The 26,869-nt window shown below is 41.0% G+C and overlaps 1 protein-coding gene across 1 annotated transcript in view; it reads left to right on the forward strand.

Annotated features, from left to right (window-relative positions):
* LOC107664723 (slit homolog 3 protein-like) overlaps positions 1 to 26,869 on the forward strand; it is a 200,675-nt gene that overhangs the window by 84,030 nt on the left and 89,776 nt on the right. Inside the window, exon 5 of the mRNA XM_016455371.1 lies at positions 24,358 to 24,429. Within this exon, the coding sequence (XP_016310857.1) occupies positions 24,358 to 24,429 (72 nt within the window). The remainder of the gene's footprint in view (positions 1 to 24,357; positions 24,430 to 26,869) is intronic.

The raw sequence follows: 26,869 nt of genomic DNA on the forward strand, positions 1-26,869 counted from the left end.
AATGAAGGATAACAGAGTTCAGAGTCTCTCACACCCACTGTCTTGTGCGTCAGTCTAACCACAGTGGCTGGGAGCTTTCCTGTGCACTTCAAATGAGAATGTAGGAAAATAGTCACAGGATGTGTTTATGTGTGTTACGCCAAGCAGCTGTGCTATACACAAATATCACCTATGGAAATAAAGGAGACACAGCGGTTCATTTGGACAGGGAAGCTCTGCTATTTAGACTGTAACAGTCTACGGGTCATTTTTAGGGGCAAAGGAGTGTGGGTAGCCAAAATCTCTGAAAATGTTGAGAATTGGGTGTTAATATTTTTTTTAAATGTACATTTTGCTTCCTTTTAACCATTGGTGGAACCATATAAAATGTGATTAGCTCTTTTAACTTTTAGACAGGACTCCAGCTGCCACACTGAGCATTCAAATTTCTCCCAATCATTTTTATCTGAGTCTCCTTCCCTCGCAATATCTCTTTTACAGTTAATTTGTTCAAAGTATTTGAGATAGAGTTTAATAAAGCTTTGTTCCAGACACAGTTCGTTAGTATTCTAGCCCATTTGACTCTGCAGATAAATCGAGATCTCTGGATTTCATTACAGCTGTGCCATGGTATCCTTACCTGCAGGGTCTGATCTATGGAGAAGCGGGCCCCTCTGCCCAGATCTGACTCCATGCGTAACCATGGGTTCAGAGCTCCCATGTGTTTCTTTGTGGGTGTCTTTTTATTGCCCGAGGGATGCTTTTTGCTCATTGTAAGCCACTTTTGTTCAGTGAATCGGAGGAATTACGCAGAGCGCTCTGTCTTTTTGGTATTGTCCTTAGAGCCTCAATTCATTGGATGTGCTTGAGGGCCGTTAGCCAGTTTCTTTATGCCACGTCTAGACCCAGGGTCTGAGTTGGCGCATAACTACAAGTCTCGATCAGCTCTCGAGTTGTCAGGGGCCAGAGGTTACCCTGATTTCACACTCTCACACGGCTCACTAACTCTAGCTATTGATTCCCGGATGTCTGCGGGTCAGGATCACAGATAGCTTCACACCACACTAACCCCATCTTCCACCACTGTTAAGTCGAACCAGCTTTTACTGTCCATTAAGAGAGATTGAAGAAGTTAGGATAAGAGTTGGGAGCAGACTACGTGCCTATAGGCAGGAGACCAGGGCGCCACCATCTCCAACCGATGCAACCACAGAACAACCTTCCAGCTGTCTGGAATGTAAACACCTTGACTGGTTTTTGCTGGGGGAAACGGTGGCTAAAACCGAAAGCTGAAGCATCCCTTTGTATTCGGATTGTGCAGCCACTGATTTTGTTGTGTGAGGTGTTTTGTTTCAGTCCCAGGCACTGATTGCATCATTTGGAGCCGTTCCAGCTCCAATACTGCTCCAATACTGCCTTCCTTGCCTCAACCCTTTGCGTATCTTGAAAATGTTGTGGGTGAACCCTCACATTCTGCCACTTCTCTTTCCTCAACCTTTTAATGTGTCCAGAGAAAGACTAATGACCGGACCTTTATGTACAATCGCCATCATTTACCAAAGTCATATCCATTGTTGCTTTTGGCTTATTGCTCTCCACATTACACTGGGACTGCAGGGTCCCTGGGAAAGGCTAAATGACAGGAGCAGAAGCTCTGACTGGGGCTTCAGGTCCAAAGTCATATCCATTGGGGATGCTGCCTCGTGGAATGCTGTGCTATTCTTACTGGTGCCATCCATCAAACGGCTTGGCAGCTTTTGGCTTATTGCTCTCCACATTACACTGGGACTGCAGGGTCCCTGGGAAAGGCTAAATGACAGGAGCAGAAGCTCTGACTGGGGCTTCAGGTCTCAGTGCTCATGGGGAAGCCCTTGGAATGTGGGCTTTAATGGCTTAAGAGGCACTTCACCGAGGTCTGAAAGACTTTTGCTGAACAGGTTAAGTGGAAATGTTGCCACCAACCAGTACTAGGGCACCGCTAACACGTTCACTTGAGGTCTGTGTTTTACACACACACACACACATACACACACTCACACACACCAGAGCTCGTTAAAATGTTTGTCCGGAGCTCCTAGCAGGGGTGCTCTCCTCTGGCCACTGGCGCCGCAGCCACAAAAACCTCCTGCTTTTGCATTCAAGCGGCCCTGCGCCACAGCGTTGACCTGGTCGAGGTCACCGGTACATAAAGCCACCAGACTCCACAGTGAATTGTGGGCAGTGTTAATCTTTACCCAGCCTTTTGTTTTAGTCATAGTTTTTGTCTTTTCATATAAATACACTTTAAATTGTTTTTTAATTTTTAATGTTTCTTCGTGTTTATGTTTCTTTTGTTTGACATGCTGAATATGAAAATCCACATGTGTATCATTTTTGTGTACGAAAAGTGAGTCGTCTAAAACTTCAGAAGTGTATGTTGGATGATTTTTGTCTTTTATGACTGGAATGTTCCAGAAAGTACTAGAATATTACAGAATATTACAGAATGATACAGAAACTTCTAGAATGTTCCCATCCTTGCTAAAGCAAAATATCTTCTTAAAAAAAACCATGCAAGATTAGTACAAAAACTTCTCTGTACTAAATCAATGTTTCATTAATTAAGGATAGAAGTTCTAAAATTGACCTGGCCTAAATATTTACCAAAATGCAACATGATGATGATGATAACAATAATAATAATAATAATAGTAATTAGCACCACAGAATTACAGAAGAACCATAAAAAATTTAAGTGAAGCTAATTTTTGTTACATTGTGTTATTGAAATAATTTATATATTAATTTAAACATGTATTTACAGAGAACCGCACATGATATTTAAATAAAAATAGATATTGTACCCATGATAATTAATGACCATTACTTATTCATTTATGACCACATTTTATTAACATGTTCCATTATTATTGTTAAATCACGACTAAGTTATACTGATTTGTTCCCTCATTTTAATGTAAATAAATCATAGCCACAAGGGAACAAATTAGTACATGTTTGTACATTTTTACAAAAAGAGCATATTCACAATGTGTTGTAGACGTCCTGAAGACCTCACTTGCATTTGCCTCATTTTACACAAGTGTAGGTTGAAATATTACATTTATAGCATGAATGGCTCAACCCCTGACAATATTGACTTTGATTGTTTTTTTTTAAACAATCATATTCTTTCTAGATTTTTCTTATTCTAAAACATTATTGCATAAAGTGTTAGTATTTCCTACTCATAATATTTTCATCATTAGTATGTGATAATTAAAACCATTTAACTGGCATCATGATCCACTTTTTTTTGGATTAATGAGAGTATATTGTCATTTTTGTCAGTATATTGTCTGCCCATGGGCAGAGTCTCATATGCTGCCTTTTAGAAGACGCTATAAACCCTCAGCACCTGCACACTCCACCAAACTGCACCACCCACCTCTGGAAACCTGTTGCCCAGTGCCACGCTGCAGCCGTGCAGAACCGACTGGACTTCTGCAGCCCCCAGGCACAGCTGCAGTGGTGGAGTTCAACTAACAGGGCACAGATTGATTTATTTCGATTTCCAGTAAAAGCCTTTTGTGATGTTTTGCTTGGCACCCCCCAGCTCTCAGGTTTGTGTCCAGGCCTGATTACTCATCATCTGGAGCAGGGACAGACCTGTGGATGTCTTTTCTAGGAGAGGAGTGCGGACAGACTGACGGGGTGTGTGATTGATGGGGTGGAGAGAACTGGACAATGGAGGCGGTGGTGAGCTTGAGGTTTCATCTGTGGCTGGGAGGTGTTGAGAGACTCGGCAGTATAATGGCAGCGCCACGGGCGGCTGCTGACCCCCCACGCCCACAGCCAACCCGTATTTTTCTTAGCTTGTTCTGCTCCATAACATAATCACCCCACTGTCAGGGTCTGTAATTTGGCTAATGTGTAGCTCAAGGGCAGAGGTGACCTTGCAACAAAGAGGTTAAATCAGTTTGGGTGCAAAAGCATGTCTTCGGCGATATCGGTAGGGAAATTGTTGTATAAACAGTAGAAATTGTAGTACGTCGAAACGCTGGGTACTATGCATACTTTCGAAACACATACACACACATGAATGTGTCCACCTTAGAGCACAAATCATCCCAATCATTGGAGACCCACTGACTCTAATCTCGCTCCTAATGAGACAGGGCAGAATGGCTCAATTTTCCAATGGCCTGGAAAGCCTCCGAAAATGAGCCGAGTGTTTCCTTGGCACAGACTCTCATTATGTCTGCTCGGAGGGAGTGGAGAGAGAGCGAGAGGACAGTAATGTGAAAGAGCCACGCTGCCTTCCATGGACAGCCCAACATCGAGCCTGTTAGCATGCTGGTATTTTAATCACATCCTGTCATGCTTAATTTCTCCTTGAATATAATGTCCCCAACAAAAAAACAGACACACTTTCATAATTGATACGGCCGTAAGCATAAGGCGGCTATAATCAGCACATTGTCCACTTCAGCCATATTCAGACATGGCCTTATTAGTGCGGTCTGTGGCTATAGAGGAACATAAGGGCAGAGGGAAGTCTTTTCATCATAACCGGCCTAAACGAGCTGTCAAACATCCGGATGTTGCTTCTTAACGGAAGGAGCTCTGATTTGGAGAGCGGCGTCTAATAATGTTTGTATATTTTGGATTTTCATTTTAAGCCCAGTGAACTGCCGACTTCTAAACATTCGAAAATGCATCATTGTGTGTGTGGCAACTGGTTTGCATGGAGCACGAGTTGATTTAATGGTCTGGAGGTTGTTTAATAAACCTCAGCCTCATGCTGCCGAGTTTCTGCGGGACTGTTGCGCATTAGGCACAAAGGGAAAGCTTTGTTTTGCTATACCGCATGCTATAGGTCATGTTGTACAAAGCACAAGCAGACCTCCGTGAGAGTGACACGCAATGAATATCCATGAAGTGCGTGTGCTGATACTGAAATATCCTGTTTAAATAAGTATACATTACAGCATTACGTGCTAATCGCGCTAATCACATTCTGCAGATTCACAGTCCTGTGGCGGCATCTGAAGTGCTGCGTGAATGACAATGACTGAGATGGCTCCAGCCAGGACAGAAGCTTCTTTGGAGGCGATTCACTCTTTTGAGGAATTAGCAGTGTTAATCCTTTGGTCTGGCTAAATCTGCAGTCTCTGTGGCACCGCTAGGAGTCATTACACATGGTCTCCCGCCTTCCAACCGGAGCTTAGTTCTGTGAATTGATCAAGAGTCACCATTCACATCCACTAATACTCATTCTCACCTTTCTAAAAGAAAAACGGCAGCCCTAATGTTGTCTAAATGCATGTAGAATGGTAGCACTGTGGTTTTTGGGGTTGCAACGTGATAAATATCATAGTATATGAATTTAGTAATCATGCAGTAGCTTCAAATACTTCAGAATCTGGTACCACCACAGTAGCTTTGCCTTTTTGTAAGCATAATCTACATGCCAGTTTTTTTTTTTTTCACAAACCAGTCAAGCACAAAATGATTTCATTGATCATGTCAATCACAGTGCTGATTGCCTTCACAATGCTGAAACAATATTAACAACAGTAATAAACTATACTAACCTTTAAAGTTTAAACCTTACAAACCGTATTCAGTTGGTAATACATCCTCATAGACAGCATTACTGTTTGTCACGATTAGATCCATCCATGATTTTTCTGAAGTCTGAACTTTTGACTCCATGATGAAGTTGACCAATGAAATCAGCTTCAAGCTGGGCTTTGCACTTAACTGGTTTGGGGGGGAAATCGTGCATCTGCAAGACTTGTTTCTGGCATTAGAGCTGTGCTAGTATTGATATTTTGTTTGCCTGTGTTTAGTTGCTCATCTTGGTTGGTTCTTGGGTTTCAAACCAGCTATGGGCTAATGTGCAGTTTGTTATAACTTTTTTTCAGCATCTGATGAGAACCAAACTGCTTCATGGTTTTCAAAGAACTGAGTAAAATGAGCAGTGATAGTGGAGGGCGTTTTGAGAAGCCATTTTGTACATCTGTCTGTCAGATGGCTGTGAGCTATGAGAAAGTCTCCTCCATCTAGTTTCATCACATTGTGATTTAAAGGTGGACATTATTTACAGTGCAGACAGAGTCTCTTAGTCGACTCTCAGTGCATTAGCCCCGCTGATCCAAAGAGACTCGCTCAAACCTTGGTTTTACTTATGAAAATGCTTTAAATTTCTTATTGTATTATTGCTATAACAATTTAAGTGAACATTTAAAAAATGCACATGGATTTCAAAAGGTTTTAGTGTCCTAAAACTTTAAGCCCACATGTTCTCTGTCTTTTGCCCCACTGTAATACTGACACACACACTTACTGTACATAGACTTACAGTTCCCCTTGATGCAAAACCAATTAATTAATCACAATACCACTATTATAACAGCTGATGAAAGCTTATCATGCTGAAGTCCCATGGCACTTGTCATGTAGATGCTTTTGCAGCAGAAAAGATGTACGCTTCAGCAGCTCATCAATTCCGACATATCTAGAAATGTTATCATTCCGGTTTTATCAAACATCCTTAAGTCTTGTGAGGACGTTTGAGATTTCCCTTCATCCTCAGAGCAGAAAAGAATTCCCAGTTTTATCCTCTCGGATATCCAAGATAGCCTTCAGAAATGATTGAAAATAAATTGAGGGTTTATGGGTATTTTTAGGATATGGAGCTCATCAGAAGGCCGGAAGAAGTGCACCCTGCTGGGTTTGCATAAGGGAAGGAGTTGCTTAAAACTAAGCAGATGCCCGAAATCCATATCTTGGAAAAGTGCAACCATGTGATGAAGATGAGGGACAAGGGGGAGCAGGAAGGGTCATTTCAAATTAGCGTTATTATAAGTGAAAGAGCGTTGAGCTGGCATAAACGGGTGCCTCAAGGAGATCCAACATGATAAAGAGCACTGTGATCAGGTCTTCAGCATGACAGAACACTTCTCCTCTGGAAAGTAAGGTGGTGGAAACCATTATAATGCTCTTAAAGCGTCTCCAACCGCGGTTAGCGTAGCACACCGGGATTAAAGGATTCTGCGCCGTTGTGATAAAGTTGGAGGCTAAGTGCATCGGGCAGAGCTTTGGTTTGGTGGGCCATTATGGGTGCGATTCCCTTACGGAGCTATCTTTAACCGATTAAGGGTGTCAAAAACATTTGAGCCAAGGAGATTTCACCGCTCCCATGGAGTCTCCACATCTTGCAGCGATCTGCAGTTTTATTTGTGCCCCTGTTATCATGTATGCCCTTGTACATCAGACTGGGATAAAAGAGCTAGTGAAACCGAGGGTTAGTAACCCAATAGATTGCAGTTTAAACAGCACCTATTGTTCCCATAAGAGCTTTATCCACTGGTGATGAGGAACACATGGCCTAGAGGCGACATGGCGCAACTTACAGTACATGGATCAGCTTCATTATACCAGCCATGCGGCTTTAGCTCAAACAAGAGAATGTGTCTTTTCCTATGCTTACCTCACAGATTTATTAGCCAGCTAGCCTGTAATCTCCTATAAACATGTCCAGTCTTCTGAGGGAAAAACAAGAGTCATTTTGGACTATTATGATTCGTGTAAGTCCTAATGGTTAGCATTGATGTTTGGGCAGGCTTATGCATTACTGTTTGTCTCCAGCAACAAGAAAACGATCTCTCTCATTGACCACATCAGTGCACCACCACAGCGCATAATCCCTTCATACATCTTGCGCGTTTCATTATCATTTCAAAGGTGTTTGAAAAATGACGCCTCCGGCCCAATCCTGCCGCCAAGTGGGAGCGGAGTTAAATGATCCGGTGACCTCAATTACCACAGAGTTAAGCAGCTGATATTGTAATTATTGGCTGCCAAACAAAGTCCCACATGCGCAGGTTGGCTCGGCAGCAATAAGGCACCAACCGGGAGGGCAGAGAGCAGACCTGGAGAGTTTATTTATATCATCAGTTCAATTACCGCTGGTGAATCGGAGCCTTAGCGCAGCCATAAAACAAACAAAAAACGTATTTATGCATGTGAATTAAAAATGAGAACAGCAAAGGACTCGAAGGAAAATGCGACGCTATATAAAAGCTATATCAAACTCCAAGTTTTGTTCTTTTATTTATAAGTGTCAGCTGTTTCGCATTTCCTAAATTGAATGGCTTGAACACACGAGTATTTGAAATTAAAAACAGACTCATATTTTTCTGGGTGGAGCACTGGGATCCTTTAGGAGACAATCGAAAAGAGGATCTCAAGGTCTCGGAGTCTGTTTCGAATCTGCCACAGTTAACTTGCTGGAAAGTGTTCTTAACAAATTTTGCGGTGTGAGAGCACTACAAAGACAAAACCAACCAGAACGCCATCGCCTGACTAAAGCAAACTTCCTGATTATGTTTCTGGTTGTGAGAGTGTCACATCCAGAGATGATGTTCTTGAAATGGCGCTATGGCGTGCCACTACCTTGCTTGGCATTAACACTCTTCTGGACTTTTTTATTTTTATTTTTTTCATTTGCTACATAATACAGATGTTTACAGGATATTCTTAGGTAGGGGTAGGAATCATAAAGAATTTAACAATTCTGGTTTGAAATCCTCTTAACGATTTTGGTTCCTCAATATTTTAGCACTTCTAAGGAAAATATTTTTGGAAAAAGAAATTAAATTTAATTGCCAAATGAGGAGGTGCATTTGCATAAATGCAATCCAATAATTGGCCTTAACAACATATTAAATACAGTAATAATACTAAACAAACAAAAAAAGTGGTTACACACATCATTCATTCTTTTTTTAATGAAATACCAAGTAACTTACAGTATCATAGCCCCAAAGAGTTGTGTAAGTGCAAACCAGACAATGGGGTTTTATGCAAGCTCTTGTTTTTGATTGCATAACTTCACTGATGTGGCAATATGATTAAAAACTTTGCCCAACGTTAACTATTTATTGTTTTGTTGGTGGTCTTGATGAAAGCGTATGAAAATAGTGTTGTTTTTGAGGCTTGCAATTTAAGAACAGGAAGAACTTCAAGTGGATTGGTTTAATTACATTCATCAGTCACTCAGATCAAGGGAAGGGATGGTTGACTCATATTAAGAGTTCATGTTTCGTCACAAGTAAATGGGTCCTCGCTTTATTTTGCACGAATACGGTAGCTATTGAGCAGCAGGGTTTGGGGGAATTGGTCAAGCGGTGAGAAATCCTCTTGGCTGAAATTGACATGAGCTTGCAGGGATGTGGTTAAAGGGGGGACAGAGAGAAAGCCCCTCTCTTTTTCACTTTGGTCATCAGACATGGGTACGCTCTGGTTTCTGCCTGTCTGTCATTTCTCTAAGTGCAAACAGATCCCTGTTTGGCTTCCAAAAAGGACCAAGACGGCAATACCGATTCCAGGGACTCTGCAAGGGTCCTCTCTTCAGCGATTAGTCGTCTCAGATTGAATGTGGGTGTGTGGGCAGTTGTACGTGTGTGAGGTTTGGACTGCTGGGAGATTTGTCTTGGATGAAATTTAAATTAAATGAGGCGTTTTAATGACTTTGTTTGCAAAACTCTGCAAAGCCATCAGGCAAAGGGCACCAGGCCCTGGAGGCAGTACTGAGGAGGCTTGTCCCACTGCCTCAGTGGAGATTCAGAGAAACATCTAGACGCACTAAAATCACTGTACTTGTACACTAAAGAAAACTTGTAACGTCTTAGGAACTGGCTTATGATCATACTCAGCATGGCACATACTGTATGTAAGTTAATGCTGTTGTAGAGAGAGCAGATTTGTTGTCATGTGCTCAGCCAAACTTTTTTGGCTCTTTCATCATTGTCATTGACTGTAGTAGTAGAGAAAAGACAGGAAGTGATGATGAGAAGCGGTGGGAATGCGATCAAGAGCTCGCATTGCCTGCATGAGCACCACAGCTCGGTGTTTCGGAGCCTGTGAGCCATTTGGTGACACATATAATTGGGAAATTGAAATTCAGACACATGCAGAAAGGAATGATTATAGCAGTTTTGTCAGGGAAAGGTTGTTAACCTCGTGGGTTACTAGTCTAATGTAGCAGGGCAGTTTATGGATGGCCAGGTGGGGCCCTGGAGGTCTTCAGCTGGAAGAGAAAGCCTGTGACCTGTGAAAACAGCAGGAGGGTGGATGCTGCTGTCGTGATCATGGATAACCTTGACTTTTGACTTTAGCCACCAAGAGTGCTGAGAGCAAGTCTAATTTTTCCAGCTGCTGGATTACACAAGTCTGACCAAAGTGCTCAGAATTTAACCTGTAGCGTTTAGCTCCGTCTGTTCCAGGGATATTGTAGCTTTGGAAATGTTACATTTAGTTTAGTTCATTTAGTTTTTAATTTTGTGTTATGAATATCAATTTTATTTTTATTTTGTTTATATTTTGAAAAATTGCAAATTTTGGTTTCAAATTTTTTTTATTTGTAGTTTTAATTTTAATTTTGATCTCTTATAATTTTGACTCATATGATGCCACATGACAATTTATTAAAGTGAACTGTGAGTTTGGGTCAATCAGACTGCCTCTTGTTTATTGTTTTGTTTTTGTTTTGTTTTTTTGCGTGTTTTTGTTTTGTTAGAATATACCATATACTTCAGGCTTAGAGATTAATTAAATATGACCCAGCATTGTTAGAGGAAAAAATTATAATATTAAAATTAAAATTAAAATAACAATTAAAATGAATATAAAATAAATAAATACAAATTTTTAGACATTTATTTATAGGTTTTAGTTTGTATTTTAATGTACATTTGACAGTTTTTATTTATTTTTATTATATAGACAATATTTTTCTCACTTTTTTGTCTTCATCTTTTTATTCATGATAACAACCTTTTAAATTTAACAGTCATTGCACAAACACTTCTCAATAAACCTGGTCTTTGATGTTTCCCTGAATAAAAACACAAGCATATGCCATTCAGCCTAATGCACACACACACATGCTCACATATTCCCTCTGCCCTTTCATTATGCACACACACACACACTCCTCCCACCTCTGTCATTATTTATCCACACACACACACACACACCTTCACAAACACACCATATTCCCCTCAGGTTCATTATTCAAATACAATAGCGGCCTTCTGCAACTCGATTGCAGGTGAGCAAGTCCGTTCCCTCAGCGCTCGCAGCTCAATTCCCTGAGCGCTGTAATTACTGGCCCTTGCTCCCACCTCTGTATATGTCTGGCCCCGAAGCTATGATTAACTTAATTCCCATATTCGCTCACCGTGAGAAAGCTTATATAAAAGCTCACGCTCGTAGCGGTCAAAGCACAGAAGCACCCACAGCATGACCAGATGGAACCGCTATAAAATGCAGTCCGAGGTGGGCTGCGTGAATGTGGCGGCTTGTGGGACACTTGTTGTAGCGTTCCTGCGGTCCGTCGCGGAAAGCAGAATATGTAGGAGCTAATGGGGTCTAAGGAAGGTGGAAATGTGGCCTGAGGGGCTGCAGCCGGCGTGAGGGGCCCTGATTTATGATCCAGCACATAAAATGCTCAGTAATGCCACGCCACAGCTGAACTCAATTTCAGCCCGGGCTCGGGTGTTAACAAGGGTAGACAAACTATTTAGCAGAGGTTTAACACCACCACGGGCTGTTGTTCTTACAGTAATCTGCATAGGCCATTCCAGAGTATCCCAGCGCACCTGGTCGAGATTGTCACGGGGCGCGTAAGTTTGAACGGGGGCAGAGTGTTAAAGTCATCGACTCAAACGAATCGCCTCGACTTCCTTCTTAACCCTAAACCCCCCCAGCCAGGCCATGTGTAGGCCCTCGGGGGAACCATATCTTTAACTCTGGAAGGGATGCTGATGTTTATTTAAATACGGCCTCATCAGTGGGTCTTAATAAATCAACCTGCCTTCATGATGTCATAATCAGTGAGATCATCCTCTATAGAGGTGAAATTCACCATCTATGGAACATTCCACAGGGGGGCTTGACTTACGGCCCTTGGGAGCCACACACACTGATCAAACCGGATAATGGGGAAAAATAAACCACCGCAGTCAGATTTCATATTAAGCAGCCGCCGTGGATGGAAGTGCACAGGCTGTGTGGGCAAGGCCGTTTTTGGCTGCATCGGGTGTTAACAAGGGTAGACAAGCTATTTAGCAGAGGTTTAACACCACCACGGGCTGTTGTTCTTACAGTAATCTGCATAGGCCATTCCAGAGTATCCCAGCGCACCTGGTCGAGATTGTCACGGGGCGCGTAAGTTTGAACGGGGGCAGAGTGTTAAAGTCATCGACTCAAACGAATCGCCTCGACTTCCTTCTTAACCCTAAACCCCCCCAGCCAGGCCATGTGTAGGCCCTCGGGGGAACCATATCTTTAACTCTGGAAGGGATGCTGATGTTTATTTAAATACGGCCTCATCAGTGGGTCTTAATAAATCAACCTGCCTTCATGATGTCATAATCAGTGAGATCATCCTCTATAGAGGTGAAATTCACCATCTATGGAACATTCCACAGGGGGGCTTGACTTACGGCCCTTGGGAGCCACACACACTGATCAAACCGGATAATGGGGAAAAATAAACCACCGCAGTCAGATTTCATATTAAGCAGCCGCCGTGGATGGAAGTGCACAGGCTGTGTGGGCAAGGCCGTTTTTGGCTGCACATGACCTCATTGTACCAACGTATTCCCAGTAGGCACAACAAAGCTTTGTGATTCGTTTATAGTCCAACGATTTCCACTTTCCAAAGCACGAAACAAAAGTTGTTTTTCAACTCTAAATGACCATTTATTATTCTCTGAATGATTAGAGCTCAATTTCTTGCTCATCAGGGCTGTAATGGAAGGAGGACAAGAGGAACTGGGCTGAAGCTCAAGATTCACAAGGGAAATAATCATCGCACGGCCTTATATTTGATCAGCGCTAAAGGGCCCAAGGTTTCATGTGTAATTTCTTACGGTTTATACATTTAGCAGCTGGAAGGCTCATGGGTAGGATCTAACCATCCTTTAGACTTCAAATTCTTTGCTCGCAGAGAGACAGAAACCAAAGCCCGTCGGTTATTGTTGCACTCTAAAACATGCTGGGTTGTTTCAACCCAACTTTGGGTCAAATATGGACTAACCCAACTTTTGGGATATTTACAGTAGGCTACACTCTAAAACATGCTGGGTTGTTTCAACCCAGCATTTTTTAGAGTGTGGAATGTGTAGCATTGAAAAGCAATAGCGCTGGCTCTTGAGTGACGCCTAGAAAACAAACAATAACCAATGAGCGACAGATGATAGCGTATCTCCAAGACTGGAAAGACAAGAGCTAACAGCCGGTAAAAGAGGAAGCCAGGCTGGCAGCGCAGGAAATGTTGTGTTTATGCAAAAGGTGTTTTAGCTAAATTAAGGGGTAGCTACAGCAGACTCTTCAGGATAGCAGTTACAGCACAGGGAATATGGGCAGCACAGTAATTGTCACTGATACGGTACCCTCAAAGATACACTTGTGTGTGTTATCTACCGCTAAAAGGTGTATTTTAGTACATATTAGGTACTAATGTGCACGCTTCAGGGGTTCAAAGTTGTCTCTATGAGGGAAAGGCCCCTGTAAAACTTTTGTTGTACGTTTGTTCCATATGTTAATCAAACTGCTGCTTTTCTAACTATGTGGTTATTTTTGACAGAATATTTACATTTAGTCATTTAGTAGACGCATTTATCCAAAGCGACTTACAAATGAGGACAATAGAAGCAATCAAAACCAACAAAAGAGCAATAATATGTAAATGCTGTGACAAGTCTCGCTTAGTCTAATGCAGTACACATAGTAAATAACTGAGGCAGCTCACTGTCTCCATAATGGCAACGCTATTGACAAAAGCCATTTCTGTCACCCATTCCCCCAATGCGCATTTGTCCTGCTGTGAATCAAATGAGAGTTCTTCCAGTGGCGCACGGCCATCTTGGGTTGGTTCTTTTATGAAATGCCTGTGTCTTATAATGGCCCGTGGCGTCTCACATGGGCAGCCCGTGCTAGACACCACTGTGTAGGTGGGCAGCAATCTGCTCACCCCTGCTGGTTTCTTGTTTTTAGTGGCCGATAGTGAACAGAGCGCTGTGTCTTTGTTTATCGGCAAATTGGTGGGAAAATGAGAGGGAACGCTTTATGCTCATCCTCCACTGCCAGGACAAATGAAGCACAGACAGTTGAGTAACAGAATGTAAATACTGTATAAAACTACAGCTCCCTTTGAACTGCAGCATCTGCATAATCGTCCATCTCTTTAGTTGATTTCATGTCAGTTTGGTCATTTCCCATGCAGAGATTTCTATTTGTTTCTATGTGTTTGTTACACATTAACACATTTTTTTTTTTTGCTATAGGGAAGCACATATATCACTACCATGTTGGTTATTGACGTACAGCATGATCGATTTTTAGTAATTTTATTTACTTCTTATCAGTATTGATCAATATTGGGCATTTAATCATTCATGCTTGTTTCCTCTGTTGACCTTTGCCATCTTCTTCTGAAAGTTAATATATAAAAATGCCAACAATTTAATAACACAGTTAAAAGTAATCTTTAGCAAATCTCAAAATAAATATCTATTTTCAAACTGCGTTCTAATGTTGTGCTAAGCTTTTAGAATTGCATTCTAATGTAATTCTAAGCTTTTAGTGTTTTCATTTGACTTATTTACACAACATAGTATTGAAAATTGAATTTTATCATCGGTTATTGTCGCACTTGATTTTAACATCCAATTCTCACTATTAACTGTGACTTTTGCCTCAATAAACTCCTAATTTGCTCCTTATTAATCATTAATAAGGTAGTTGTTACGTTTAGTAGAATTAAAGGATCTAAAATATGGTAATGCAGAATAAGGTATTAATGTTTGGTTTATAAGTACTAATAAACAGCCAATATGCTATTAATATGCATGCTTATAAGCAACTAGTTAACCGTGAAAATTGGCCCCTAAACTAAAGTGTCACATCAGTTATTTATTGGTTATTGACCATAACATGAAAATAATTATTGGCCTATTGGTATCAGACAGAATTTTAATCATTGCATCAGTATTTTTTCCCATCTACAGCAGCCAGTGCTGCATATCCTGGTTTTTCCCAGCTTCTGTGGTTAGGAAAACAGTCCCAGCGTCTCTCCCTGCAGATACCAACTGCCACTGTCTGGCTGAACTTTCAGTGTGTTAATGTGGTCACGCTTGTGGGTAAAGGTGGAGGCTTCCAAGGCACCATACAGCCTCCTACATCTCTCCACCAGAGATTAATTTATTGATTGGTTAGTTCAATGGTGGAGAGAAGCCTGGGGGCTCCATCTTGTGGTCAGGGATGCATCTGCATCTTTTGTTCTCTCACTCTCTCTGTCTGTCTATCCCACTAGCCTTCCTCCTTGTTCTTTGTCTTTTATTGTTCTCACACACATTCTCACGCTACCATAAATGAGCCAGAGAGTAATAATTGACAGATACATTGAGAGATACTTGGAGATCAAGACAAATGTAATTCTGATGTGTAAAACTAAACCTTTAAGAAAAAAGAAAACTGGAAATGGTTTAACATTAAGCACGTTAATTAAGCACTTAAGTCATGGTCTGGTTCTTTTCACCCACTTTGGTGATTATTCATATATGGAAACCTTTGTTTATCCTTATCTGCTCGGTGGCCATTGTTGGAAAGCGTAACAATATTTTTTAACATGTTAAAAGAAACTCGTGCTGATTGGGGCCCCGTGGGGCCCGGCCTCATGTACTAACCTCCAAGTTGTTCTCTCTACCTCTCTTCCTCTTTATGGATGCAATTACACTTTTCTCAGGTTGGGTTACATGTTAATTAGTGTGCTATGTTGACCTTCTTAGACTCATATGTTGAGTAATTACAGAGCATGAAAACCTATTTTGACAATGTTGCTCTGCTTTTTTCTCTCACAGATCTGTATCCAGATTTCTGTGAAACATAGAGGTTTTTGCATGGTGCCCACGGTCTCATGCTTGCCCTCATAACCTCTCAGAAATATTCCACCCTTTTCCACTTCCACGTTTCCCATTAGTAGATTTAGAATAAAACCTCCTGGGCCCAGTAGACTTAACAGCCCCCATTTATACCATATAATCATTCAGTCCAGCCTGCAGCTACAATTGGCCGGGCACATGATTTGTGATGTATGCGTATGCGTATTCTGTGCATTTCTCTAATTGAATACTGCTGAATGTCATCCCTCTGTATATATTGATGCAGCCCTCAGTATGTCACAGGTGTGTGGTCACGCCTCATGATCGAATGCTCCAGACCCACCAATCAGCTGCAGGAATTATGCTGCAACGAGATCTTGCATTCATCATCAGTCTTTGCAGACAATGCGGAGGATGGCAGGTTGAGCTTGGCCAGATATGGCCGACTAAACCAGTTTTGCCTCAAATTCAATTAGCTGGACATTAGCCCTTTACCCATACTAACTGGATTACTCTCATTTTAAAGAGTTTAGACTTATTAGCTCGCCGAAAGCCAGCAGCCACCCCTGCTATCTATTCAGCTTCCTACCTAACGCATTCTGGAAAGCTGACAAGCAAATCTGATCTGATTCCTTTGTTTTGAGGTTACTTGAGGGGGGTTTGAGTTTAAGGATTAGAGTATGGATTTTTGTTTGTTGTCCTGTGTGGTTCTTGTTGTCTTTATAGAACACTGGCTTGCTTGATTTACACTTTTGTTCTGAGCATTTTTACCTGAATGGATAAACAGACAGATGGAGATTTAGATGGATGGATGGAGAGATAGATGATAGATAGATGGATAGGTAGATATGTGAATGGATGGATAGATGGATGGATGGAGAGATGGACTAGATGGATGGATGGGTGGAAACATGGACAGATGGATGAATACACATAGAATAGAGCAATAGAACAGAATAGAGAGATACAGATACTTAGCAAGATGGATGGATGAATTGATGATGGATAGAGAGATACATAGATGGAGAAATAGGTAAATGGCAAGATGAATGGATTGATGGATAGATGAAGAGATAGATGGGTAGATAAATTGATGGATGGATGGATGGATGAATGGAGAGATAGATGATAGTTAGATGGGTGGACGGATGGACTGGATGGACAGATGGAGGATGGATGATGAATAGATGATAACATGGAGAGATGGATGAATACATGAACAGAATAGAGAGATAGACAGTTAGATAGCAGGATGGATGGATGGATCAATGGATGATGGATAGAGAAATAGATGGAGAAGTAGACAGGTAAATGGATGGATGGATGGATGATGGATCGATGGATAGATAGATGGATGAAAAGATAGATAGAAAGATAGACGGATAGTTAGATGGCAGGATGGATGGATGCAGGGAGGGATGAAGAGGTGGATGGATGGATGATGGAGAGATAGATGGGTAGATGAATAGATGGATGAACAGATGTACGATGGATGGATGAATGAAGAGATAGACGAGTAGATGGATGGATGGATGGATGGATAAAGAGATAGACAGGTAGATAAATGGATAGACAGATGGATGGATGATGGAGAGATAGATGGAAAGATATACATGAATAGTAAGATGGTAGGATAGATGATGGAGAGATAGATGGGTAGATAAATAGATGGATGAACACATGTACGATAGATAGATAGATAGATAGATAGATAGATAGATAGATAGATAGATGGATAGATTGATTCCTTTTATATTATTATATAATTTAAATCCTTTGATAGTGCAAGATGTGATGTAGGTTGTTTTGGAAACACACACACACACACGCTCAGAGCACCCACACCTGTCTCTTCATCTCAAAGACAGTGGTGTATTGCTGTTTGATAATTACACTGTCTCTCCTCATCCTTCCACTCCCAGAGTGACTTACATTTCGCCACTAAAGGTGCTGCTTCAGTGTGGAGTGTGTTCTGTGCTCTCCTGTATTCATAAAGACACAAACACACAAAGCCTTGCTCTCGATGCCCCTTACCGCCACCACCAAACCACCTGCAGCACTGGCTCTGGACTTAATTGGCCAGCATGGCTCCTGGTCTCCGCGGCAACTGTGACCTGCCACTCCACTTTTCTCCATTTAAGAGATAGATTTCAGCAGAGAAACCGCAATCATAACTTCTAATAACCGAAGGGAAGCAGAGGATCTACTGGCTGGTGATTCACGCAGAATGAGACGGAAGAGAGATAGAGCGAGCGGCCTGGGCCCAATGAAAAGCTCCTATACTCAGTGTAATTAAGAACTACTGTCATCCTTAAGGCCAATTACACTATACAGTCCTTCAGGGCCAGAAATCCATAGTGTTTTAATTTGCCTCCATTTTTAAAAGTGGCCATAAAGCAGAGCGCAGACTCCAGCCATCAGCGAGAGAGAGAGAGAGGGCCGCCCATCACGACCATAACCGGAGCTGTAAAAGAGTGAAATATGAGGCTGCAACGGGGTCACTATTTATTATGCACATTTCTATATATCTTTATCGAATAAGTGGATAGATAGATAGATAGATAGATAGATAGATGGATAGATTGATTCCTTTTATATTATTATATAATTTAAATCCTTTGATAGTGCAAGATGTGATGTAGGTTGTTTTGGAAACACACACACACACACGCTCAGAGCACCCACACCTGTCTCTTCATCTCAAAGACAGTGGTGTATTGCTGTTTGATAATTACACTGTCTCTCCTCATCCTTCCACTCCCAGAGTGACTTACATTTCGCCACTAAAGGTGCTGCTTCAGTGTGGAGTGTGTTCTGTGCTCTCCTGTATTCATAAAGACACAAACACACAAAGCCTTGCTCTCGATGCCCCTTACCGCCACCACCAAACCACCTGCAGCACTGGCTCTGGACTTAATTGGCCAGCATGGCTCCTGGTCTCCGCGGCAACTGTGACCTGCCACAAGACGGATGGAAACTTCTGCCAGCGAACCCCCAGAACCACACCCACCCCCAGCCAATTTCCTAATCTCCCAGGTTTATTTATGAGTGCCAGGAGGCCCCTTGCCGTGGACAGAGCGCGACTCAGCTGTTGTCTCCAACCCACTCACTTTAAAAGCTTTTAAATCCTATTGTCTGATTAGCAGCCTCATCCTTTCTTCAACATCTCCCCTCTTTTCGGACGGCTTTGCTCTGGAGTTTGTGAGGACCGGCAAAAGGACATTGCGGTGTCTTTCTGCGTCCAAAAGCCGTCCCATCTCGAAATCAGACATGCACTTTCCTCATCTCTTATAACTGACATTTTATTGCGACTATAAATGATCCTAAAAGCTTGTCGTACGTCTCGGTCCCATTCCAAGGCAAGACGATGCAGAAGAAAGAAAATTAAACTAAATGGCACACAAAGAATAAAAGTGAATTAGCCAATAACAAATCACCATCTGTGCCCAGCCTCTCCCCTTTTTTCTTCACTAACTCATCTAAATTTGTTCGACATCTTTTGGGCTGGGAGCCAAAAAGGCTTTTAGAGCCATAAAGCGCATGGATCAGGATAAATCACATTAAGCTATCCAATTTAATTAAAGCATTGACAAAACATAATAGATACTAACACGGGGGAAAAACCTTTTCTATTTATAATATCCATACGCAGACTCTTTCTTGGAGGCAGCGGAGGAATGTAGAAGCTTTAGCAGAAAGCTTTAGACACCCAAGGGAGCATTTGAGCTCATTTACTTTGATTTAGAAGCTGCCTTCACCTCCCTCCATAGCGACTCCGACCCTCACCTCCTCCCTTGCCATCAGAAAGAAAAAAAAGCAAGTAAGGACGGCGTAATGAAGTGAGCGCTGTACCGGTTTAGCCTGCGTCAGCTCTTGGGATGATCAATAGTGAAATAGTTTTATTCATAAAGCACTGAGTTAATTAAATCAAGGAGTCTTTGGGCTACATGTAAGACACTAAGCAAGGGCAGTTAAACGACTGCGGCGGAATACAAAGCTGACGCTGCCAGATGCTGATCAGTGAACAAGGATTCTGCATCTATGTCCTTCTGTCTTTCTCTTTCATTTCATTTCCATACCCACTTCCTTTAGTGGCATCCTGGTGTTCACTAACTTTTTAAAGAGTTTAAAGAGACGGCGATGGGTTTCAGATCAGTCAGTCTTACTCTGTGTTTAACCGTCTTGTTGGTACACATCAAGATAGGACTGAACGTTTATGAAAAGTCCTAATAGACAATTATTTCCCTTAACATTGTAGATGCTATTTGTGACCCTGGAGCAGTCATAAGTAGGACGGGTATATTTGTAGCAATAGCCAAAAATACATTCTATGGGTCAAAATAAAAGATGTTTCTTTTATGCCAAAAATCATTAAGATGTTAAGTAAAGATCATGTTCCATGAAGATATTTTGTAAATTTCCTACTGTAAATATATCAAAACATAATTTTTGATTAGTAATATGCATTGCTAAGAATTTCATTTGGACAACTTTAAAGGTGATTTTCTCAATATTTTGATTTTTTCATTCCAGATTTTCAAATAGTTGTATCTCGGCCAAATATTGTCCGTCTATGTCTCTTGTGTTTTTGAAAATGGCACATTTTGCTTTACTCTTGCTATGGGTGCTGTTATGTAAGATTGCATCATTTAGATGCTGTATGTTTGCAGAGAGGAATGAATGGCTGTATAGGATGGCTTGTTCAGAAGGCTCTTATATGGAGATGTCTGGGCGTGCTTTATGATAATTACTACTAACTGCATGAACATGCTCTGTCATTGAAAATGATTCAAATTCATCAACATTAGAATGAGGATAAGAAGAAAACTGTGCATATGCACCTGAGAAGCTTTTGTGTGTGTGTGTGTGTGTGTGTGTGTGTGTGTGTGTGTGTGTGTGTGTGTGTGTATGCATTGCTAAGAATTTCATTTGGACAACTTTAAAGGTGATTTTCTCAATATTTTGATTTTTTCATTCCAGATTTTCAAATAGTTGTATCTCGGCCAAATATTGTCCTATCCTAACAAACCATACATCAATGGAAAGAATATTTATTCAGCATTCAGATTATTCAATTTCAAAAAATGTACACTTAAGGCTGGTTTTGTGATCCAGGGTCACATTTATTTCATCTAATACAACTTGCATTAAAATACTTACTTTGATGATCCCATCTTATTTTATTTGATTTAATAATATAACTTACATGTACAGTATATTGAGTGTTATGCCAAGTACTGCCAATAATTGTAACTTTTCAGACGCTGAAAACATGTTTTTTTTTTCATGTTGTACGCAATGTAAACTACTCTTCAAAAGTTTTGTCTGTAAGATTTGTATTACTTTTATTCATCAAGGATGCATTTAATTGATCAAAAGTGACAGTAAAGACATTTATAATGTTATAAAAGATTTCTGTTTCAAATAAATATTGTTATTTTAAACTTTCTATGCATCAGAGAATCCTGAAAATAACAAAAATATCAAACTGTTTTGACAATTATAGTAATAACTGGTTCTTGAGCAGCAAATTAACTATTATATTTATATCTTAAAACTACATCAGTAATATTGTGATTGTTTTAAAGTGAACCTGAAGGGTGATCTTAGGAATTCATCATGATTTCATATTGTAGACTTCTAACACAGAACTTTTAAAATTTGATTTGGTGTCCAATGCATAGTTTTTTTTTTTATTCTGTTTTTATCTTATCTGGTTTTGACCACTGTTAAAATAAAATAATAAAATAGAACAGACCTATGATCAACATATTTTGTGATTACTTAACAGTAAAAGCCTTAATCATAATCATGATTGTTTTTAGATTAATTATGCAGTCCTGCTTCAGACAAGAATGCATTATTTGATTTAACTGGCAGATGTGTATTAACCTTTTTTTTTTGGTTTGCCTTTATCATCTAATATATGCAGCTTCTAAAGGTCAGCTCTGTAACTGAAAGATCCGGCATGCTTTCACGTTTGCAGCCAGAGAGTGATTCGATGCTGGTTCTGTGCCACCTGCCAGAATGTAATATTTACATCCACTTTTCTCCATTTAAGAGATAGATTTCAGCAGAGAAACCGCAATCATAACTTCTAATAACCGAAGGGAAGCAGAGGATCTACTGGCTGGTGATTCACGCAGAATGAGACGGAAGAGAGATAGAGCGAGCGGCCTGGGCCCAATGAAAAGCTCCTATACTCAGTGTAATTAAGAACTACTGTCATCCTTAAGGCCAATTACACTATACAGTCCTTCAGGGCCAGAAATCCATAGTGTTTTAATTTGCCTCCATTTTTAAAAGTGGCCATAAAGCAGAGCGCAGACTCCAGCCATCAGCGAGAGAGAGAGAGAGGGCCGCCCATCACGACCATAACCGGAGCTGTAAAAGAGTGAAATATGTGCGTGCGTGCGTGTGTGTGTGTGTGAGTCTGTCTCAGACATCCTGCATTATTTGAGTTTCTGTAAAGTGATGTTTAAGTCTCCGCTACTTTAGACAATCACTCTTTTCCTTTGTGGTTTAAACAGAGCGAGAAAACAACAACAGTGAAGCAAATAACCTTCTTGTAAAACCGCAGCATTCCATTTTTCAGTGGAGAGATAAGAGTGACATTTGTAAAGTGTGATAAGAAAGAGAATTGACCGACATTCCCTCAATGCTTTTTACTGCGTTTGTAAGGCAGCGGTGTATTGATATTCCTCAAACATTCTGCTTAGGACCTTACATATGATGCTGTTTGGAAAATGAATGGACGGACTCTGCTTAGGATTTGTTCGAAACCACTTTCAAAAGATGTACTATGAAACTTCTTAAGCAATCGTTAAAGATTCAAGTCTGAAAATCTCCCATTGATTTATATTGGCAAAATATTGAGCTTTCGAAATGTGACAGATGTGTATTTTGAATTATTAGTGGTCTTCTCTTCCTTGCATATGCTTAACTGTTTATCGCTGATTCTTGTGTGCATTTGATTGAAAACAAGATGTTTGTTGAGTGGCATAACAACAGCATTTCATGAAGTATATCGTGTTTCACTTTGTCTGACCTTTGTGTGTGAGAGAGTCTGTGCGTGTGTGTAAGGATAGATCCTCCTCGCAGCTCGGCTCTCATATCCTTGCGTGTTGCTGAGCGTTTATCTGTAATATGTTTTGGCGTTGCCAGGTTGTCTGGAAATGGGAGCCGTAATGGAATCAAAGGGAGATTTATGGCAGGCATCCTGACAGTCAGAGAGAGCAGGGCCAAAGCCAAATTAAATTAATGAAATTTGCAAGCAGATTGCTAGAGGAGGGGGACCGATGCAGCTCTCGTCCTTTAACAAACACTGTTTGGTGCATGTCTGCTTTGAATCTGTATCTTTTACCTTAAAGCATTCATTCCAGCATCTGTTAAGACGCCCAATTTGACATTAATGATAGCAGTGCATACCAGGATTGAGTTCATTTCATTATTGCCTTCAAAATGACAAAACAAACAAAAATGAGTTGTTTACACAGTATGTGTTTATACAGTATATATGTAGGTATGTAGATATGTTTCTTTAAAAAAATCTATTTCTATTTGCCAACGGAGTTATATATATATATATATATATATATATATATGCATAACATAGTTATTAAGATTTTTGCCATAATAAAACTTGATTGGTTCGAGGGGGGGGGGACATACACACGTATCCAGTTCTGGCGGGGGCTGAAGGAGGGGAGAGCCCAATAACTACAGTTTTAATGCTCCTAAGAGGAAATTGCTGGCAGTCCTGTGCTTGATACATCATTATGTCCCACGCACGAGCTCTGGCAGGATTCCTCGCCGCGTTTGGATCCGTGCCTGATTGTTTATCAGTGAAATTGGTTGTAGCAAGGTCAGGTGGGTTAACCCACGTGGTGGTCTGTTCGTGTTATGTGTAGCAGGCATGACTCCAAAGCAGACGCTTTGATTAGCTGGGCAGATATTCCATATCTCATTTGTTTCCTTCTTGGCCCGTAATTGCATTCTGGTTTTCAAATTATGTTTTGCCAGCGTGAGTCTACAAACAAGCAAGCTTAATAAAGTTAAGCACAACCATTGTGACATGTCAAAAATCATTTGGCTTATAAGCGAGCATTAAAAAGAGCCGCTTTTGTCTGCTTTCTTTCTCGGGTTACTCAAAGTGCATATGATTGCTTCATTTTCTGCAGAATTGTGGGACGTACCACTATGAGACCTTCATTACAAAGTACTGCTTTAGAAATGTTTTTCATTAGACGCACACACAGACGGAGTGATAAAAGGCCAGACGAATAAAGGAGGATGTGACATTTATGGTCAGTAGAACAATTTGGTCTCAGACTTCAAAGTTCCAGCGAACCGTGCATCTTCCTCAAGATGCGAAATGTGAAGTGGCTTCAAACCAATCCTAATATCTCTCTCTTTCTCTTTCTCATCTCTCTCTCTCCAGGGACCTGAGCGAGAATCAGATTCAGGCTGTTCCTCGTAAGGCTTTCCGAGGGATCACCGCCGTCAAGAACCTGTAAGTGTTCCTCCCTCATCTCTTCACTGGCATCGTGAGATTCGTTTGCATGAGGCCAAAAAAGCCGTCGGTAAACCGTACTTTCCCCTGAAGTAGCGAGGCATGGTGCGGTACTCCGTCAAACCGCAAACGAGGCCATCATCCATTGCATTTAATGAGTCTTGAGTCTTATTTCAAAGACAGATAACTGAAATGAAATATAATCATCTCTCTGGCTGGAAGAAGAAAATGTTCAAAAGCAATGTGCTAGGTGGCCTACATGTATGCCCCTCGAATCATTTGTCATAACAGTTAATAAGCTTAGCACTGATGAAAATTCAATTAATCAGTATGGTTCAATAAGATGGATATCTTCAGGATATTGCCAGTGAGTAATGTTCCACAGCCATTTGCAATTACAGTAATGGCTTCTGATAAATCTCTGTAACAGTTTCAGAAGCCGATCTCGCTACAGTGGTGTATGGCAGAAGGGCTTGTTAATAGTGATTTTTAATGAATAAATATGATTTTTTAAAGCATAAACAAGGCCCTACAAATCTAAAAAAAACACCCAAACCTTTATGAACAGAGCAAGCACAGGGAGCTGGTAGCTCTAACAGGCCTGCGACAATAAACATGGCCTTCAAAGAGGGCTGGATGATTTGAGCAATTAAATCTGCCCTCTAATGAATAAAGGACGCCAAGTTGAGGTCATCATTAATGGAGCGCTTTGTCTGCAGTCAGAGATCGGTTGTGGTATGTGGCTGTAGCGTTCGTGTGCATTCCCAGGCTCGAGCGTGTGTGAAGTTCTGGGCAGTTTCGTCGCAGTATCTGATACCGGCTTCGTTACAAAGACCGTTTTCAGATGAAGTCTTTCCCACCGTGGGCTGAGAACTGCGGGTCACGTCATGCTAGATATCTCTGAGAGGTATGGAAATATAGTTGGCTATTGTTTGAAGATATAGTCATGCTTTTCAGCCGACCGATCTCGCTACAGTGGAGTATGGCAGAAGGGCTTGTTAATAGTGATTTTTAATGAATAAATATGATTTTTTTAAAGCATAAACAAGGCCCTACAAATCTAAAAAAAACACCCAAACCTTTATGAACAGAGCAAGCACAGGGAGCTGGTAGCTCTAACACGCCTGCGACAATAAACATGGCCTTCAAAGAGGGCTGGATGATTTGAGCAATTAAATCTGCCCTCTAATGAATAAAGGACGCCAAGTTGAGGTCATCATTAATGGAGCGTTTTGTCTGCAGTCAGAGATCGGTTGTGGTATGTGGCTGTAGCGTTCGTGTGCATTCCCAGGCTCGAGCGTGTGTGAAGTTCTGGGCAGTTTCGTCGCAGTATCTGATACCGGCTTCGTTACAAAGACCGTTTTCAGATGAAGTCTTTCCCACCGTGGGCTGAGAACTGCGGGTCACGTCATGCTAGATATCTCTGAGAGGTATGGAAATATAGTTGGCTATTGTTTGAAGATATAGTCATGCTTTTCAGCCGAAAAGAAAGAAGAAGAAAGGGGAAAATGTGAAGAGGTGGGAGAGTTTGAGAAGCCCAATTATATATAGCAGTAGTGAGTGCTAAGCAAGTAGTCATTTAACAGATATTTTTATCCAAAGCAGCTTTAAGAATTATTTACAATATTTACAACAGATTTAACAGCACAATGGTGGTAGCTCATGAGATTGAATGCTCAACCTTTAACTTACAAGCCTACTGTACATCCACCACTGTGCCACACCTGATCTGTATAATTTACAGTGTATTCAGGGCAGGGTGGTCTTTTGGTTCACTATATTTCAGAATGACGCATGTGCATGAATGTTGACTAACACCTGCCCTGGTCAGATTGAGTTAACTGAATGTCAATACTGACTCTGACCTCGCTGACCCCTGTCAAATGAGTTCCAGCATGCAGGAGTGTCGTCAATCATCTGCGCTGGTCACGCCCTGGTCAGATTGAGTTAAATGAATGTCAATACTGACTCTGACCTCACTGACCCCTGTCAAATGAGTTCCAGCATGCAGGAGTGTCGTCAATCATCTGCGCTGGTCAATGACTGTCTGCAAACACGTAATATGTTATGGAGAACAGTGTTGGGGGTAACATTGCATATGCAGCAATGTGTGTCATCAGATGATCTGATGGTAGTATGCTGATTGTAAAATTTACACTGTAATATTTATGCATTATAATATTTTTATTTTAATATTTTTTTAAATATAATTACGCTTTTATATATATTTTTTTTTATTAAATACAGAGTTCTGGCATGAAACTCTAGATGGCGCAGTCTGATAGGTCTAACTCAATCTGACCTAATGACATCATTATCACATGGCACAGCTGATTGAGCTCGCTTCTCAACATTCAAATATATGACTAGTGCTTGCCGTAGCAGTTGCAGCTTGCTTCAGAACCCTCCACCTTCCCCAGCTCCACCTGTATAGATCTGC

This window comes from Sinocyclocheilus anshuiensis, unplaced genomic scaffold (assembly GCF_001515605.1).
Source record: "Sinocyclocheilus anshuiensis isolate Anshui unplaced genomic scaffold, SAMN03320099.WGS_v1.1 scaffold235, whole genome shotgun sequence".
In the NCBI taxonomy this organism is placed as follows: domain Eukaryota; kingdom Metazoa; phylum Chordata; class Actinopteri; order Cypriniformes; family Cyprinidae; genus Sinocyclocheilus; species Sinocyclocheilus anshuiensis.